Source organism: Macrotis lagotis, chromosome X (assembly GCF_037893015.1).
Source record: "Macrotis lagotis isolate mMagLag1 chromosome X, bilby.v1.9.chrom.fasta, whole genome shotgun sequence".
Lineage (NCBI taxonomy): Eukaryota > Metazoa > Chordata > Mammalia > Peramelemorphia > Peramelidae > Macrotis > Macrotis lagotis.
Genome location: NC_133666.1, coordinates 77,770,713 through 77,786,365, shown reverse-complemented (window position 1 = coordinate 77,786,365; position 15,653 = coordinate 77,770,713). Strand labels below are relative to the sequence as shown.

Sequence of the window (15,653 nt, the reverse complement as noted above, 5' to 3'; positions counted from 1 at the left end):
CCCCGCCTCTCCAGTCCCGGCCCTCTCGCTTCCTAGCTCCTACAGTGCGCCTGCGCAGCTCTGGCCTTTAACCGTGCACGGCCTTCTATAGGCTCAAGAAGTTCCGGCTTTTGTTTACCTTTCCTAGTACCTTTCCGCCACTTCGCCTCACGGACTTTTTCCTCCCAAGGAGCCGGAGCCGCCAGCAGGTTCGCCGCCCCGCCCCTTCCCAACCTCCCGGGCTTCTTTACTCCGGGACCGGCCGAGGCCCCGAGAGGGCCGCTCGGCGCGGCCGGGGCCGGGAGCCGGGCCGGCGGAAGGATTCTCCGCTGCTCGGGAGGCAACGGACCGACCCAAGATGGCGGCGGCGGCGGCGGCGGCAGGGGCGGCAGCAGGGGTCGGAACCAGGGGCGGTGTGGCGACAACGGCGACAACGATGGAGGCGGCGACGGCGGCGCCGGCCCGGGGGCGCTCTGGGTAGCGCGCACGCACGCACGCACGCGCACGCACCGGCCTTAGTCCTGGTCCGCGCCCGCATTGGCGGCGGTGGCGGCGGCGGCGGCGGCGGCGGCGGCGGCGGCGGCGGCGGCAGCGTCCGCGTCCGCGTCCGCGTCCGCGTCTTCTCCCACGTCCGCCATGGAGTCCGGCCCCGATGACTTCGTGCCCCCGCCCGAGTGCCCCGTCTTTGAACCGAGCTGGGCCGAGTTCCGGGACCCGCTGGGCTACATCGCCAAGATCCGGCCCATCGCCGAGAAGTCTGGCATCTGCAAGATCCGGCCGCCGCCGGTGAGCGGGAGGGACGGGCGGAACGGGAGGACCGGCGGACGGGGTGGGTGGCTGGCGCGCGCGCGCGCGCGCTAGGCCTCGACGCAGGTCTCGGGCCTCGGGCCTGGGCCTAGGCCCAGGCCCCGGCGCGCGGCGCCCCCTCGGGCCAGAGCGGACGGGGTCCAGCCGACGCTCCCCTGCAGCCAGCTGCAGAGAAGGAGGCGTGAAGGGAGGGAAAGATCTTCTGCTTCCGAATCTAGGTAGGGAGGTTGAGGCAGCCTCTTTCCCTGATTTCTTCCCTCTCCTTTCCCCGGGTTTCAAAGGACAGAGGGTCCGACCCTGCGCCGTGTGAGAAAAGCAGCTGGAATGGGGGGGGCGAACCCGGGGAGGGGCCCGGCCTGATCCTGCCCCGCTGTGATCTAGGCACGGGGGTGCCTCCTTGGGCCTTGCCGAAGGGCCCGAAGCCTGGACTGTCACTACCGGAAGTGCTTTGGCCTCGCTTGGGCCCTGATCCCCTGGCAGCCACGGGGCTGCTTCCACCTGCTTTGAAATCTGGGCCGTTTACTCTGCTCCTGCCGCTTACTGGGGAATGACTTGGGCCGCCAGGCACATGGGCCCTCGTTCTTTGCCAAGGGATATCCTGGGCATCGTGGGCCTCCCTTTTGGCCCGATTCCTAGTTCATTTCAGTTCAGACTCAGGTGTGCTAAGAAGGCAGTGGAGGGGAGAGAAGAGGTTCCTGCTGCCCCTCCTGCTTGGGGAGCTGACCAATAGCCTTGTGAGGCAGTGGTGACTGCTGAGCCCCCAGCCCTCCCACTTACCAAAGATGGCCGGGGGCCTGACGCAAAGGCCCCAGGTGCCAGCCAGGCAGTTTTTCTCAGATATCACAGGGGGGTCTTTTCCAGACCCAAAATGTTCTTCTGACCTTGGCAAGAGAAATGCTTAGTTTCATGGTCTGTCAAAATGAACAAGATTGGGACCAAGGGTCACCAGCCCTGGGACTTCAGAAGCTCCTCTGAGCTTTACTCTTGGGTCCAGCTGGGCCTTGTGGCAGAGAAGCAGGAGCAGGCCTTACAAACAGAAGGGCGTTGACTGTGTAGTTCTGGACTAGTCATTGCACCAGATGGTGTCTTTCACATGCACTTTTATAGCTTCTGTTTGGGATGAAATTAGGGGAAAGGGAGGAGCCGGTACAAACTGATTAGCTGTAGGCCTGGGCCCAGCCCCCCCTCCTGCCCCTATGACCCACAATCTGACCTCTACTCTGATGTGACTATCAGGTATCTTCTTCAACATGGGATGAACCCTGATGGCTCTTTCCTTGCCTCTGGTGGGCAGTAACCACTAACCTTGGCCCTTGTTCTCCCTCAGGATTGGCAGCCTCCCTTTGCTGTGGAAGTCGACAATTTCAGGTTCACCCCTCGGATCCAGAGACTGAATGAGCTAGAGGTAAAGGCGGGGTGGAGACGATAGGGACAGACAGACTAAGATGCCCTAGTAGGTCTAATTTAATGAGGTGTGGTTTGGCAAGGGCACTGGGTCAGCTCCTCATATTGCTAGGTTCAAGGAGATCTTGGAACAGCTTAATCCCATTGATTGTGAGCCTCCCCTAGACCATCAAGCCACAGGTGGCTTTCAATATTGGGGCTCCCCTGAGTTTCAAACCCAGGCTTTCCATATCAAAATGGGAAAAATCAAAACACATACGAGGTTCCTTTCTAGGGAGAAGCAAGCCCCATGGATCCCACTAGATAGATGCCCATGTACTAGGGTGGGCAGGCTGGTGAGCCAATGTGACTAAAACAAAGATATCTTACAAAGGCAGGAGAGAGAACAGACCCAAGCTCAGCTTAGCTAGACACCCTCCCCCCACCCCCCCAAAAAATTATAAACCAGAATGTGAGTGTGGGACTACCCTGGCATACAAGGAGAGAGGGACAGCCCCAATTTTCAGGCTAGGAGACTTTAATTGACTTGGGTGGTTCTCAGTTTTTCCTAACAACTAGGGAAAAGACAATTACTTTCTTCATCTCTTAAGGCTGGAGCAAAGATGAAAAGCTCATACTTTGTTCATTGACCAGGGCTAGTAGCTGTAGGGTCTAGGTCCCAGACACCACCATGACCCCCCTCCCCCAGAGCTTTTGGGGCCTGGGCATGGGGAATGACTAGAGCATTTTCCTCACCATTTTCCCTTGCTTTATTTACTTCAGGGGATTGAATGTGAGGCAGCAACTCTCATAGTTCAGAGGTGTTGAGTCAGCCCTAGAGACACACTTCCTCTTTGTATCTCATGTCTTTTGGGATATATTTCCTCAGTTCTCCTGAGGTTCAAATGTGCCTATGTGGCAGTTACGTGGCGCCACAGTAGTAGAGCAATGGGCCTAGAGTCAGGAAGGGCCTGAGTTCGAGTCCAGCTCCCAGCATTTCTGAACTGTATGACTTGGGTCGATTCATCTGTTTCCTCTTTTGTAAAATGTGGGTAAACAACTGCACCTACTTTCCATGATCATTGCAAAGGTTACATCATGTGGGTCATACTATATGGAACATAGTAAGCATTACGTACCTGTCATTACTATTACCAGTTATCCTCGTCGTTGTTCTCATTACTGTGCCGATGCTTTAGAAAGGGCAGACTGGCTGACAACAAGCCAGGAGGTAAGGTCTGGGAACCCTTAAGTCTCCCTTTCAGGAAGTTCAGGGGGTCTGCTGCTTCTCCCAGGGAATTCCCTAATTAGTGGTTTTCTAGGAGGAAGCTGTGTAACCAGGAGAATTAGGCTTAGTGGTCCAGAAGGTACTGGACCTGCCCACTAGAGGGCAAGACAGGTGTGTCCAATATGGCTCTACTCTTCTTCCCTAGGCCCAAACTAGGGTGAAGCTGAATTACTTGGACCAGATTGCCAAGTTCTGGGAGATCCAGGGCTCCTCCTTGAAGATCCCAAATGTGGAGCGGCGCATCTTGGACCTCTACAGCCTCAGCAAAGTGAGCCCTTTTCCTCCTCTTAGCTTTCTGGGTGTGCACGTTTTCCTGAGTTAAGCAATGGGAAGGAGGGAGCACTTGGGGCAGGGGGGAGGGAGATCGTCCAGCTGGAACTCTGGGTACCCATGACTTCTCTTCCTCCATGCTTTCCCTTCCAGATTGTGGTAGAGGAGGGAGGCTATGAAGCCATTAGCAAGGACCGTCGATGGGCCCGTGTGGCCCAGCGCCTCAACTACCCAGCTGGCAAGAATATTGGTTCTTTGCTGCGCTCTCATTATGAGCGTATTGTCTACCCCTATGAGATGTACCAGTCTGGAGCCAATCTGGTGGTAAGGGGTGGGGAGAGGGAAGAGAAGAGGATCTGGGCTGACCCAGCCCAGCCCTCAGTCTCCTGTTATTCCTGTTGGACTGGAGTTAGGCTTAGCTCTTGGGGGGGGGGGGGGGAATCAGCTCAACTTGGTATACAGAGTCCTCTTCTGGAACTGTCTGCCTGCCATGGAACTTCCTTCCATTCCATGACTAGTTAAATGCCTCCTATCGTGGCCTGTTGTTAAGGTGGTTGGACAGGGTGGGCTTTGCTTTGGGGAAACTCAGTCAAGGGAAGAAGGTGGAGGGGGGTTGGTCTGGTGGACCAGGCTCTCCTGCCAGGCTTTGGGGGGGATGGGATGCTGGCTGTTACTGATTCCAAGGCCATTCCCTTTTCTAGCAGTGTAACACACGTCCATTTGATAGTGAAGAAAAAGACAAAGAATACAAACCCCACAGCATCCCCCTGCGGCAATCGGTGCAACCTTCTAAGTTTAACAGCTATGGACGGCGGGCCAAGAGGTTGCAGCCTGATGTGAGTGCCCTTCCTCATTACTCCTCCCTTCCCTGCTACAAGCAGCTGCAGCTTGCTCACTCTCTCTAGCTCTCTCTCTCTCTCTCTGCCCTCTCTCACACACATGTCCCTCCCTCTCCCTCAGCCGGAACCCACTGAAGAGGACATCGAGAAGAACCCTGAACTGAAAAAGCTGCAGATTTATGGGGCCGGCCCTAAGATGATGGGCCTGGGTCTCATGGCCAAGGACAAGAGTCTTCGGAAAAAAGGTGAGGTGGCTATGGGGGACCAGAGTGGGGGTGTGGAGCCTGCTGCTGCCAATACCTACTGACTCGCTGTCCTCCCCAGATAAGGATGGTCCTGAGTGCCCCCCCACAGTAGTGGTGAAAGAAGAGGTGGCCACTGAGCCAAAGCTGGAGCCAACTTCACCTAAAGCCTTCATGGAAGGCAAAGAGGAGCTGAGCCACAGCCCAGAACCCTGCACCAAGATGACCATGCGGCTGAGGAGGAGCCATAGCAATGCCCAGTTTGTAAGGAAGACCTCCATCCCCACCCCAGCCCTTAGGGCAGGGTAAGAGTCAGGGGCTGGGAGGGAGGAGACCCATTTTTGGCAGGTGAGGGGCCTGAGGCATGGGGGGTGACTCCCATCACTTTGCCAAACCTTGACATGTGCCTGATAAAGCTAGTCTTTGGAGGGCCTCCAGCATAGGTGGGTTGCAGGCCAGGGGGGATGGTGAGTCCTTTCTCCGTGTGACCAGATTGAGTCCTACGTGTGCCGTATGTGTTCCCGAGGAGATGAGGATGACAAGCTCCTGCTGTGTGATGGCTGTGATGATAATTACCACATCTTTTGCCTCTTGCCACCCCTTCCGGAGATCCCTAAGGGCATCTGGCGCTGCCCCAAGTGTGTCATGGCGGTAAGCTGCTTGCCATAAGAGGTGGGGAGGCAGGAAAACTATGTTCTCCGGTGGCTCTGCCTTCTTAGCCACCAAGTCATTGCAGCCCACGGCTGTGCCTTGCTTTGCAGGAATGTAAACGTCCTCCAGAGGCCTTTGGCTTTGAACAGGCCACTCGGGAATACACGCTGCAGAGCTTTGGCGAGATGGCTGACTCCTTCAAGGCTGACTATTTCAACATGCCTGTGCACGTATGTGCCTTGGACTGGGTGGGTTCTGGGTTGAGGGTTTGAAGACCAGAGTCGGCTGGTGGTCTGAGGCCTGTGTCCCTGTCTCACTTGTGCCCCCAGATGGTACCTACAGAGCTAGTGGAGAAGGAATTCTGGCGTCTTGTGAACAGCATAGAGGAAGATGTGACTGTAGAGTATGGGGCTGACATCCATTCCAAGGAGTTCGGCAGTGGCTTCCCTATAAGTGACAGTACAAGGCACTTGTCCCCGGAGGAAGAGGTGTGGGCCAGGGCCTGGGGTCAAGAGCTAAACGGTCAGGCTTCCCCACTGGGTCCGGCGGTGGGGGGGCGCGGGTAGGGAGAGTGTTCATTCTGTTGTGGAAGTCAGAGGCCCATGGGGCACATTTGGGTTTCCCGCCATCTCCCTGGTTGTGTGCACATACTCTAGCACAAGCCTCTGATTCATCCCCATGTGCATTCCTTCTGTTTCAGCACTGTGTGAAGTTTTCGACTCTTACGCCACCTGTGAGGTCAGATGGCCTTGAGTTTGGGGGGTTGGGGAGCAAGGGCACCTAGACCACACTCTCCTAGAGCTTCCAGCTGGGAAGGCCCTGGGCACTCAGGCCTGTATTTGTCTCTATCTAGGAGTACGCAGCCAGTGGTTGGAACTTGAATGTCATGCCTGTCCTGGAGCAGTCAGTCCTGTGTCACATCAATGCTGACATCTCTGGCATGAAAGTGCCCTGGCTGTATGTGGGCATGGTCTTCTCAGCCTTCTGTTGGCACATCGAGGACCACTGGAGCTACTCTATTAACTACCTCCACTGGTGAGCAGGCAGGCACCCAGTAGGGTGGCTTAGGGAGGGCCAGGTCATCCCTGAGTGCCTGCGCCCTGCCCTTGACCACCTTCTACCCTGTGGGCAGGGGAGAGCCTAAGACGTGGTACGGTGTCCCGTCCTTCGCAGCTGAGCACCTGGAGGAAGTGATGAAGAAGCTCACACCGGAGCTGTTCGACAGCCAACCTGACCTCCTTCATCAGCTGGTCACGCTCATGAATCCCAACACACTCATGGCGCATGGTGTGCCGGTTAGTGCCCCTGCCTGCCTCCGGGTTCTCTTCCTTGTGCTCAGTCTTGAGCTTGGTTTTTCTGTGTGGTCTTCACTCTAGGGCTACTTTCCAGGAGCAGTCTTCTCCTTCCTCCCCAACCTCTCTCCCTCGAGCGGACGTTCATTGGACCTCCCTAGCCTTCCCTGGCTGGGATGGGACTTGGCTTCCCTTATCTGAACCTGTCCTTTTTTCCTCAGGTTGTCCGCACCAACCAGTGTGCAGGGGAATTTGTCATCACCTTTCCCCGAGCCTACCACAGTGGATTCAACCAGGGCTACAACTTTGCCGAGGCTGTCAACTTCTGTACTGCTGACTGGGTAATAAGCTGAACCTGGACTGCTGGGGGAGACTGGGGGAGACTTGGGCTAGCCTCATTCTTCTCTGCCTCCAGTTGCCAGCAGGACGTCAGTGTATTGAGCACTATCGACGGCTCCGGCGCTATTGTGTCTTCTCCCACGAAGAGCTCATTTGCAAAATGGCAGCCTGCCCTGAGAAACTAGATTTGAACTTGGCTGCAGCTGTGCACAAGGAAATGTTCATAATGGTCCAGGAGGAGCGACGACTGCGAAAGGCCCTGCTTGAGAAGGTGATGTCAGCAGAGGGCGGTGGGGGGGAAGGGGCAGAAGACTGCCACAGTGTTTCCCTGGAGCCCTGGGGCTGGTGGTTTGATTGGTCTCCTTGCAAGAAAACTAAAGGATTCCTGGGAGTCAGGGGACCTTGGCAGTTGCACTGGAGGGAACTGGGTGCCAAGGACCAGGGGAAGAAAGGTGACTATTGACTCTGGGCTCCCTTCCCTATGGTTCCAAGGGTGCCAGGTGTTGGCATGAAGCCAAGGAGACCCGTCTTTAGGCAAAGGAGGAAGAGAAGCCTAAGTAAGAGCCTTTGAAAGTCATAGCTGTAGTGTAGAGTTTGGGAGTTACGGAGGGTTGGTGTAAGCCAAGAGCCTGCAGCTGGCTTTCCAGGTGGCATTGTCAGGCCATAAGGGGCATCCAAGCAAAGGGCCACTGAGGTTAGCAGCCCCAAACCCCCATCGGGTGTGAATAAGAGATGCGTGGAAAGTGCTAGTCCCTGGGCCAGGGAGATCCCTTTCCAAAGTTCAGTGGAGATAGTGGCAGAAAATGAGAAACTTCTTAAGCCTTCTCGGTCTTCCAAAAGGCTGGTGTGTTCATTCTCGGGTACTTGCCTGGGAGAGCCAGGTTGGGGGATGCCTGGAGACCCAAGCAGAAGCCTTTGACTGAGAGTGGGGGAGGGGCTGAAGGGACAAACTTCAAAAGTCCTCCTGTGGAGCCCCTTCATCTTCCAGATGTAGTCAGGCCAGGTTAGTTCATGGCATAGTCAGCAACCCTCCCCTTCCCCAACTGGTTGCCCTTGGATCCTGGCCTTTTGAAGATCATTGCTTTCATTTCGTGTGGTCATTCTGTGGAGGCTGCCAGCATTTGACCTTGCTTCTCTAGCTAATAATCTCTGCCCACCTTGGCGCTGAATGTTGCCTTTCCCTGGAGGAGGGCTTAGGGCTTCTCAGGACTGCTTTGTAGACATCATCTTCAGTAGTCATTTCCCCTGTAGACAGACCTCGGTGAGTGGTCAAATTTCTGGGCTCTCCTTTCCTTCCCCCTATCTTTTGGTATCATTGTGAATTGAACAGATATCAAGATTGATGCCATGGACTAGGCACTGGCTGAGCATCTTGGGGCCCTCTCCCTGTGCTTGTGCCCAAGGGAGGGTCTGTTTTCTGCTTGGCTTGGTTTTGTGACAGACTCTGGTCCAACAGTACTCTGTCCTGACTCAGCTGGGCCTGCTTGGTGGCAGAGCCCCGGGAAACTGGGGAGTACAGTGGGGTTTGTTCTTGTCCCTTCTCGGTCTGCCAGACTGCTGGTTTGGGCACTGTGGGTCCCAACTTTGGCCTAAAGGCTGGCCTCAAGAAATTTCCCATGGATTTTCTCTGCCTATCACATGGGACTGTGGGAGGGCCTGGGAGCTGGGCAGCCTCTGACCTGCCCCCCCCATGTGTACACAGGGTATTACAGAGGCAGAGCGGGAAGCCTTTGAGCTGCTTCCTGATGACGAACGCCAGTGTGCCAAGTGTAAGACAACATGTTTCCTGTCTGCGTTGGCCTGTTATGACTGCCCTGATGGGCTTGTCTGCCTCTCCCACATTGATGACCTCTGCAAGTGCCCCACCAGCAAGCAGTATCTAAGGTGATTCACATAGGCGGTGGAGAGAGTGGGAGGACCTGACCGAGTGGCCCTGGCCAAGTCACTTCACTGCTGAATGCCTTGGTTTCCCAACTCAAACCTGCCTCACAGGTTCATTGTGAGGATCCACAGAAACTGCCTGGAGAGGCCTTGACATATCTTCAAAGACTGTAGAGTAATGGGGTGAGGGTGAGGGTGAGGGGCAAGCTGTGAGACTTGGGGATGGGCCAGCAGAAGGCCTCTAGAACAAGGAAGTTGGGGCGGGGAGAGGTTGGGAAAGGCCAGGATGCCAGCCGTGGCCACACTGTTCCCACAGATACCGATACACACTAGATGAGTTACCCGCCATGCTCCACAAACTGAAAGTGCGTGCTGAGTCCTTTGATACGTGGGCTAGCCAAGTGCGTACTGCCCTGGAGCTAGAGGATGGGCGGAAGCGCAGTAAGTGTGTGTGGGGGGGCTGGCGTCAGGGGGCTCCCATGGAGACTCAAGTTCATGGGTCATTGGCTCTTTCCAGGCCTGGAAGAACTCAGGGCTTTGGAATCAGAGGCCCGGGAACGCCGCTTTCCCCACAGTGAGCTCCTACAGCGACTGAAGGAATGCCTGCACCAAGCTGAGGCTTGCATCTCCCGGGTCCTGAGGCTGGTCAGCAGTCGAGAACCAGCGGGTATGGAGGCCAGTGGGGAACAACGGGTCCTCCGGGCTGCACCCCCCCAGCTGACCCTGGAGGAGCTGCGGGAGTTCATTGAGGAGATGAGCAGCCTGCCTTGTGCTATGCACCAGATTGGGGAGGTCAAGGTGAGGAAGGAACTCTCCTGGGTGGGCCTTGGGCTGAGCCTGTTGGTGGTGTGGGAGCATGGGGGCCCACCTGCCACTGTGTGCACCAGACTGGGGAATCAGCCTCTCCCCTTACTTTCCAAACACAGGGCATCCTGGAGCAGGTGGAGATTTTCCAGGCTCAGGCTCAGGCAGCTCTGGCCTCATTGCCAGCCAGCCTGGGTCACCTCCCAGGCCTGCTAGAGCAGGCTCATCGTCTGGGTGTGGAGGTACCTGAGACTGAGCAGCTGAAGCTGCAGGTGCAGCAAGCCCATTGGCTAGATGAGGTGAAGCGGGCCCTGGCCCCCCCAGCCCAGCGGGGTACCTTGGCAGTTATGCGGGGGCTGCTGGCATCAGGGGCTGATATGGCGCCCAGTCCTGCCGTGGACAAAGCCCGGGCTGAACTTCAGGAGTTGCTTGCCATTGCTGAGCGTTGGGAGGAGAAGGCCCATCTCTGTCTCGAGGCCAGGTGCTCCCTTGCCCCCCCCAGCCTCCCCATTTCTTTAGACCACACCCTCTGAGCCCTGAAAGGAGAAAGGGCCTATCAGTCTGGAAGCCTGATGCTTCCCCAACCATCTCCTGGCGTTCCCTAGTCTTTCCAGGGTATTGCTTTGTTCTGGTTTCTGGCTCAGGCACTGCCTCCCCCGCCCCCACGAACTAGGGTTGTTGGCCCTTGTCTTGAGAGGGAGTTGTCTCCATAACTCACCTTCTTTCCCTGCCAGGCAAAAACATCCTCCTGCCACCCTTGAGGCCATAATCCGAGAGGCTGAAAACCTTCCTGTCCACCTGCCCAACATCCTAGCTTTGAAGGAAGCCCTCAGCAAGGCCCGGGCCTGGATTGCAGATGTAGATGAGATCCAGGTGAGGCTTTGGGGTGCCTCCTACACCTCCTTGCCCTTTTAGATCTGTCCTTTAGAGAGAGCTGCCAGACAGGCAGGAAGCTGATCAGTTTTACTTTGATCCTGTGGTGGCAAGGGGGCTGATGAGATTGGGCAGGTCCCTTTTTTCCTCCTCCTTAGAATGGTGATCATTACCCATGTCTGGATGACTTGGAGGGCCTGGTGGCTGTGGGCCGGGACTTGCCTGTGGGCCTTGAGGAACTTAGGCAGCTGGAGTTGCAGGTGCTGACCGCCCACTCCTGGCGGGAGAAGGCTTCCAAGACCTTCCTCAAGAAAAACTCTTGCTACACTCTGCTTGAGGTGAGGCAGACCCCATTCTTTTGTTCCTCCTCCGCCACTGCCCTACCTGTTGGGCCTCACTTTTGTTTCTGCTCTCACCTCTGCCCAGGTACTGTGTCCATGTGCAGATGCTGGTTCGGAGAGCATGAAGAGACAGCGATGGAAGAGGGAGAAGGAGTTGGGCCTCTATAGATCAGACACCGAGCTGTTGGGGTTATCTGCCCAGGATCTCAGAGATCCAGGCTCTGTGGTGAGGAGGGAGAAGCCATGGAGTTGGGGGGGAGGGGTGGCCAGCACCAGGGGCAGCTGCCAGCCTTAGCCTCAGCTTACTGAAAGTATTCACTGATCATCTCTTTCCCTGGGGACCTAGATCCTGGCCTTCAAGGAGGGTGAACAGAAGGAAAAGGAAGGGATCTTGCATCTGCGCCGTGCCAATGCAGCCAAGCCCTGCCCATCAACTCTCAAGCTTACTGGCCCCCCCTCAGATGTGCCCTCTCCTGAATCCCCAGCCTGTGTGTGTGGGCAGGCACCCACAGGCGAGGGGGCCCTACAGTGTGATCTGTGTAGGGACTGGTTCCATGGCTGCTGTGTGGCAGCCCCCCGCCTCAGTGGGCTCCGGCCCCTGAACCCCACTCCCCCCGTTCCCCTGGCCTGGTGGGAGTGGGACACCAAATTCCTCTGCCCACTCTGCATGCGTTCTCGCCGCCCTCGCCTAGAGACCATTTTAGCCCTCCTGGTGGCCCTGCAGAAGCTGCCAGTCCGACTGCCTGAGGGGGAGGCCCTGCAGTGCCTGACAGAGCGGGCCATTGGCTGGCAGGGTAGGGCCCGTCGGGCCTTGGCATCCAGAGATGTGGCAGCACTGCTGGGCCGTCTAGCCGAGCTCCGGCAGCGACTACACAGATCCTCAGCCACCCCTTGGCCCCAGGCTAGCAGCCTGGCCTCTCCAGCCCCACTCAGGGAGAGCAGCGGCTGCAGCACCACCACTACCAATGAGCTTCAGGTGAGGGAGCAGGGTGTCCCCTTAGGAGGGAGAGACCTTGGCTCCCTCACTTTCCTCTCACTTTTCCCTCCTTTCTCCTTCCCTTTGTGTTGGCTTCAGGTGGCTTTGGAGAATGGAGATGGCACGAAAAGCCTTGAAAAGACCAGCTCTGGGAGCAGTTCAGGTAGGGTCTCTGGGTTGGGGTGCTAAGTGGAAATTGGGGATCAGGGCCCAGTGGAGCCGAACTTTTGCCATACCCATCTCTACAGACCTGGAGCTGCTGGCCTCACTGCTGCCCCGGCTGGAAGGTCCTGTGCTCGAGCTACCTGAGGCAGCCCGAGCTCCCTTGGAGGAGTTGATGATGGAGGGGGATCTGCTGGAGGTGACCTTAGATGAGAACCACAGCATCTGGCAGCTCTTACAGGCTGGTCGCCCTCCAGACCTGACCCGACTCCGCACGCTGATTGAGGTGAGGGTCAGAGGACCAGGGAGTTTGGGGAGGCTGGATTACTGGAGACTGCCGACCCACCTCTGCTGTTTCTCCCATCCTCAGCTAGAGAAGGCTGAGAGGCAAGGTGCTCGCGGGAGGAGCCGGGCTCCTGAGAAGCGGCGACGGCGGAAGGGGGACCGTGCCAGTGGGGACTGCCAGGATGTGCCCAGGGAGGAGCTGGAGCCAAAGAGAGCCCGGGGCCCATTGACCACCGAGGCTGAGGAGATACTGGAAGAGGAAGAAGAGGAGGAAGGGGAGGCCGAGGGGACCAGAGTCGGGGACCAGGACCCTCCCTCTGGTGGCAGTACCCGGAGTTGCAGCCCTCCCCTGAGCCAGAATAGGCCCGAGGTGAGGCCAGGGAACCAGGGGGGTGGACCCTCTGCCTGCTCCTCTACCATCTGTCCCCTGCCCACCTCCCCCTGTCAGTCTGAACAACAACAGCACTTGTGACAGTTTGGAGCTGGACGTGTGCACAGTCCCTTTGTCCCTGCACCCCCAGCTGGTCCACCCCTACCTTGGGAGAGGGAGAAAAAACTTGGGGTTGTGGGTTCTGGGTTCTATCAACTTTTGTCTGCCTGGGGCCCTGATGAGTCCTCAGAACCCAGGTGTAAGGATCCTGTCTGCCAGCCTGGGGGTGGGGTTGGGGGTGGGGCAGGGCTGGCCTGGCCTTTAGGGGTCTTGGACCTCTCCTCTTCTCCCCACTCTCCCCAGAGGGGGCCTCCTACCAGCATTCATTCCCTTGGATGGGCAGGCCTGTGGTCTGCCCCCTCCTGTCTTCCTCTGGCCCCAGCCAGCACCATTCCAGGAAGGGAGGCAAAGAGGGGCAGAACAGATGCCAGCTCAGCTGGTGGGGGGGGGCAGGGCATGGGGCTCTTGGCCCCTTCTCCTCTGGGCTAGGCTTCCACTAACCCTCTGCCCCCTGCCCTCCTCTTCCTCCTCTACTCTCCACCCAGGGATGAGGAGAGAGAGAGGGGAAGGAGCCCTTGGTTAGCAAACCCTCATAGTTTTTCTTTAAACTTGGGAGGTTTGAAAGAAAGCTTCTTTGGTGCTGCTCCTGCAGGCCTCAGCAGCCTGCCCCTCTGAACCCTCATCCCTGCCCCCCCCCCCATTCTGTTGTAAGGGGAAAAGAGATGGTGGCCCTGGCTGCCACCTTATCTATTTGTTGGGAGGAAGAAACGCAAGGAACTGCCCCTCCCCTACAAACAAAGCAAACCAACAGGAAACACATTGGTTCCCGAAGTTGCCTCTTTTAATTTTATTTTATTATTTTCCTCTTGTTAGAAATAAAACTGTTAGCAATGGTTTTTGGAAAGCCGACTCTGCCCTGGCCTTCCTTTCCTTCTCTGGCGCTTGGGGGGAGGGAGACATGAATGAGTTGGAAGAGAGAGGAGGAAGGCCTCATCTACTCTCATGACAGGATTGAAACCCTGGGCTAGGAGCTGGAGGTATAGACAAAGAACAGACTGCCCCCCCCCCACAGAAAGGGGGAGGGGGAAATAAGACCTACCTGCTACCCCACCTCCCTCATTTCCAGTACATCAAGATTCTCACCTGAGGGGGGTTGGGGGGGATGCAGTGCCTTTCCTCCATCTTAGGCCAACTCTGAGTGCCATGGTTTGTTACACTTGGGGCTACAAAGGCAGAAGGCCTGGAATCTGGTCAGTATTGAGAGTTGGGAATGAAAAAGCCATTGCCACATACCCACATGAGACCCAAGGGTCATGCCACCCCCCTCCCCCAAGTGCTGGATCCCACCTCAAGCTCCTACTTGGGATTCTAAAGTTCACCTTCCTTGTTTCCAATGGTGACTTTGCAGTTATCAAACTGCTGCCTGTTAGCAAGGACGCCCCCCCCCCCCCAATCTGTGTGAGCTTTCATCTCTAATTGAATACTTGGAACAATAGGACCCCTCACCTGAAAAAGGTGTAGGAAAGGGTAGAGTCTGCCCAAGAAACAATACCCAGGATGTGAGAGGAGATCAGCACAGGGGGCTGGGGAGTGCTTCTGCTGAGTGATACAATTGGAAACGATGGCAGGAAGCCCCTGAGCCTTTCTCCCCAAGCCCTTCCTTAGCTTGACCATGATTGTAGATAGCATCCAAGTTGATGGGAGTCAGACCCTGGGAATACTCAGGTCTGATCTTCATGGTCATACAGAAAAGGTGGGGGAGGGGAAGAGGGCACGAGGGGTATAATACTTGAAAGAGTGGATGATATGTTAGCTCTTATTTTGGGCCTCCAGCAGTGCTGGTCATCACTCTTGGGTCCATCCTGGGTTGGACACCTCCACCTGCACAATTTGTATCTGCCTTCTCATGCATACTTAACTGGAGTTGACCAATGAATTCACTAGGCTCTGAGAGGGATGAGAGAGAGAACAGAAGTCACCCAGACAGGCCAAGGGCAGTACACAAGAGTTCCAGGCCTGTCTAGGGGGTGGTGGGCAAGTCATCTGGGATCTCAGCATCTGGGTGGGAATGGCATCCATGGCCTGGAGAGAGGGGAAAGCAGTTGTTAGACCTAGAGAAGCTAGTGAAGAAGACCTGTGGGCCTAGCAGTGTCAGCAGTGAGGTGTGGAAGAATGAGAAGAGAAGGACAAGAGCTTGGGCATTTGGATCTATCACTAGAAAAAAGAGGTGGGGATAAGACTGAGGGATCTGTGGCTAAGAGTCAGGCTGGCCTTTGGAAGGGGAAGCCTCCCGACACCCTGGTGGGCCTAGAGCAGAAGGGCTGAGGTGCTCTCTTCCCTTTAAGGCACAAGACTTCCTGAACCTTCCTGCTCTTTGATCTGGAAGACTAGAGGATGTAAGCTGACTGGCAGACATCCCCAGAAAATGGGGGATGGTAGGGATGGAGTGTATTTGCCAAATACTTAGAGGTGTACCCAGTTGTGTTACAAAAAAGGCAAAAGCCACTTCCTACCTTCAAGGAGTTCCTGATTTCTGCAGAGCAAACTGCAGGCTAAATAGGTCTGTCTAATAAGGAAGGCAGCAGAATGCAATGGGACTGTGGAGAGCTTCTTCCACAAGATGCCATTTTAGCATTTGAAAGGAGCGTGTTCCAGCCAGAGAAAATAAATGCCTGCAGTTGGGATATGCAGTGTCTGGTTTGTGGAACAGCCAAGAGGCCAGGGCCACTTATCAGAGTCTATATCAAGGTTGGAAAGGTAGGAAGGGACAGGTTATGAAGGTCTCTGAATGCTAAAAGAATTTTGTATTTG

The 15,653-nt window shown here is 56.3% G+C and overlaps 1 protein-coding gene across 1 annotated transcript; it reads left to right on the top strand.

Annotated features, from left to right (window-relative positions):
- Window positions 1-583: 583 nt before the first annotated feature.
- Window positions 584-14,508, top strand: KDM5C (lysine demethylase 5C). The gene is made up of 25 exons (XM_074208218.1): window positions 584-765; window positions 2,114-2,191; window positions 3,603-3,725; window positions 3,881-4,051; window positions 4,429-4,563; window positions 4,688-4,811; window positions 4,891-5,072; window positions 5,301-5,459; window positions 5,570-5,689; window positions 5,789-5,947; window positions 6,313-6,494; window positions 6,592-6,754; window positions 6,973-7,092; window positions 7,167-7,361; window positions 8,793-8,974; window positions 9,288-9,412; window positions 9,489-9,769; window positions 9,898-10,256; window positions 10,510-10,648; window positions 10,807-10,986; window positions 11,075-11,215; window positions 11,336-11,965; window positions 12,065-12,128; window positions 12,214-12,413; window positions 12,498-14,508. Exons 1-25 carry the CDS (start codon window positions 616-618, stop codon window positions 12,882-12,884), a joined length of 4,749 nt encoding a protein of 1,582 aa, XP_074064319.1. The 5' UTR covers window positions 584-615; the 3' UTR covers window positions 12,885-14,508.
- Window positions 14,509-15,653: the final 1,145 nt, after the last annotated feature.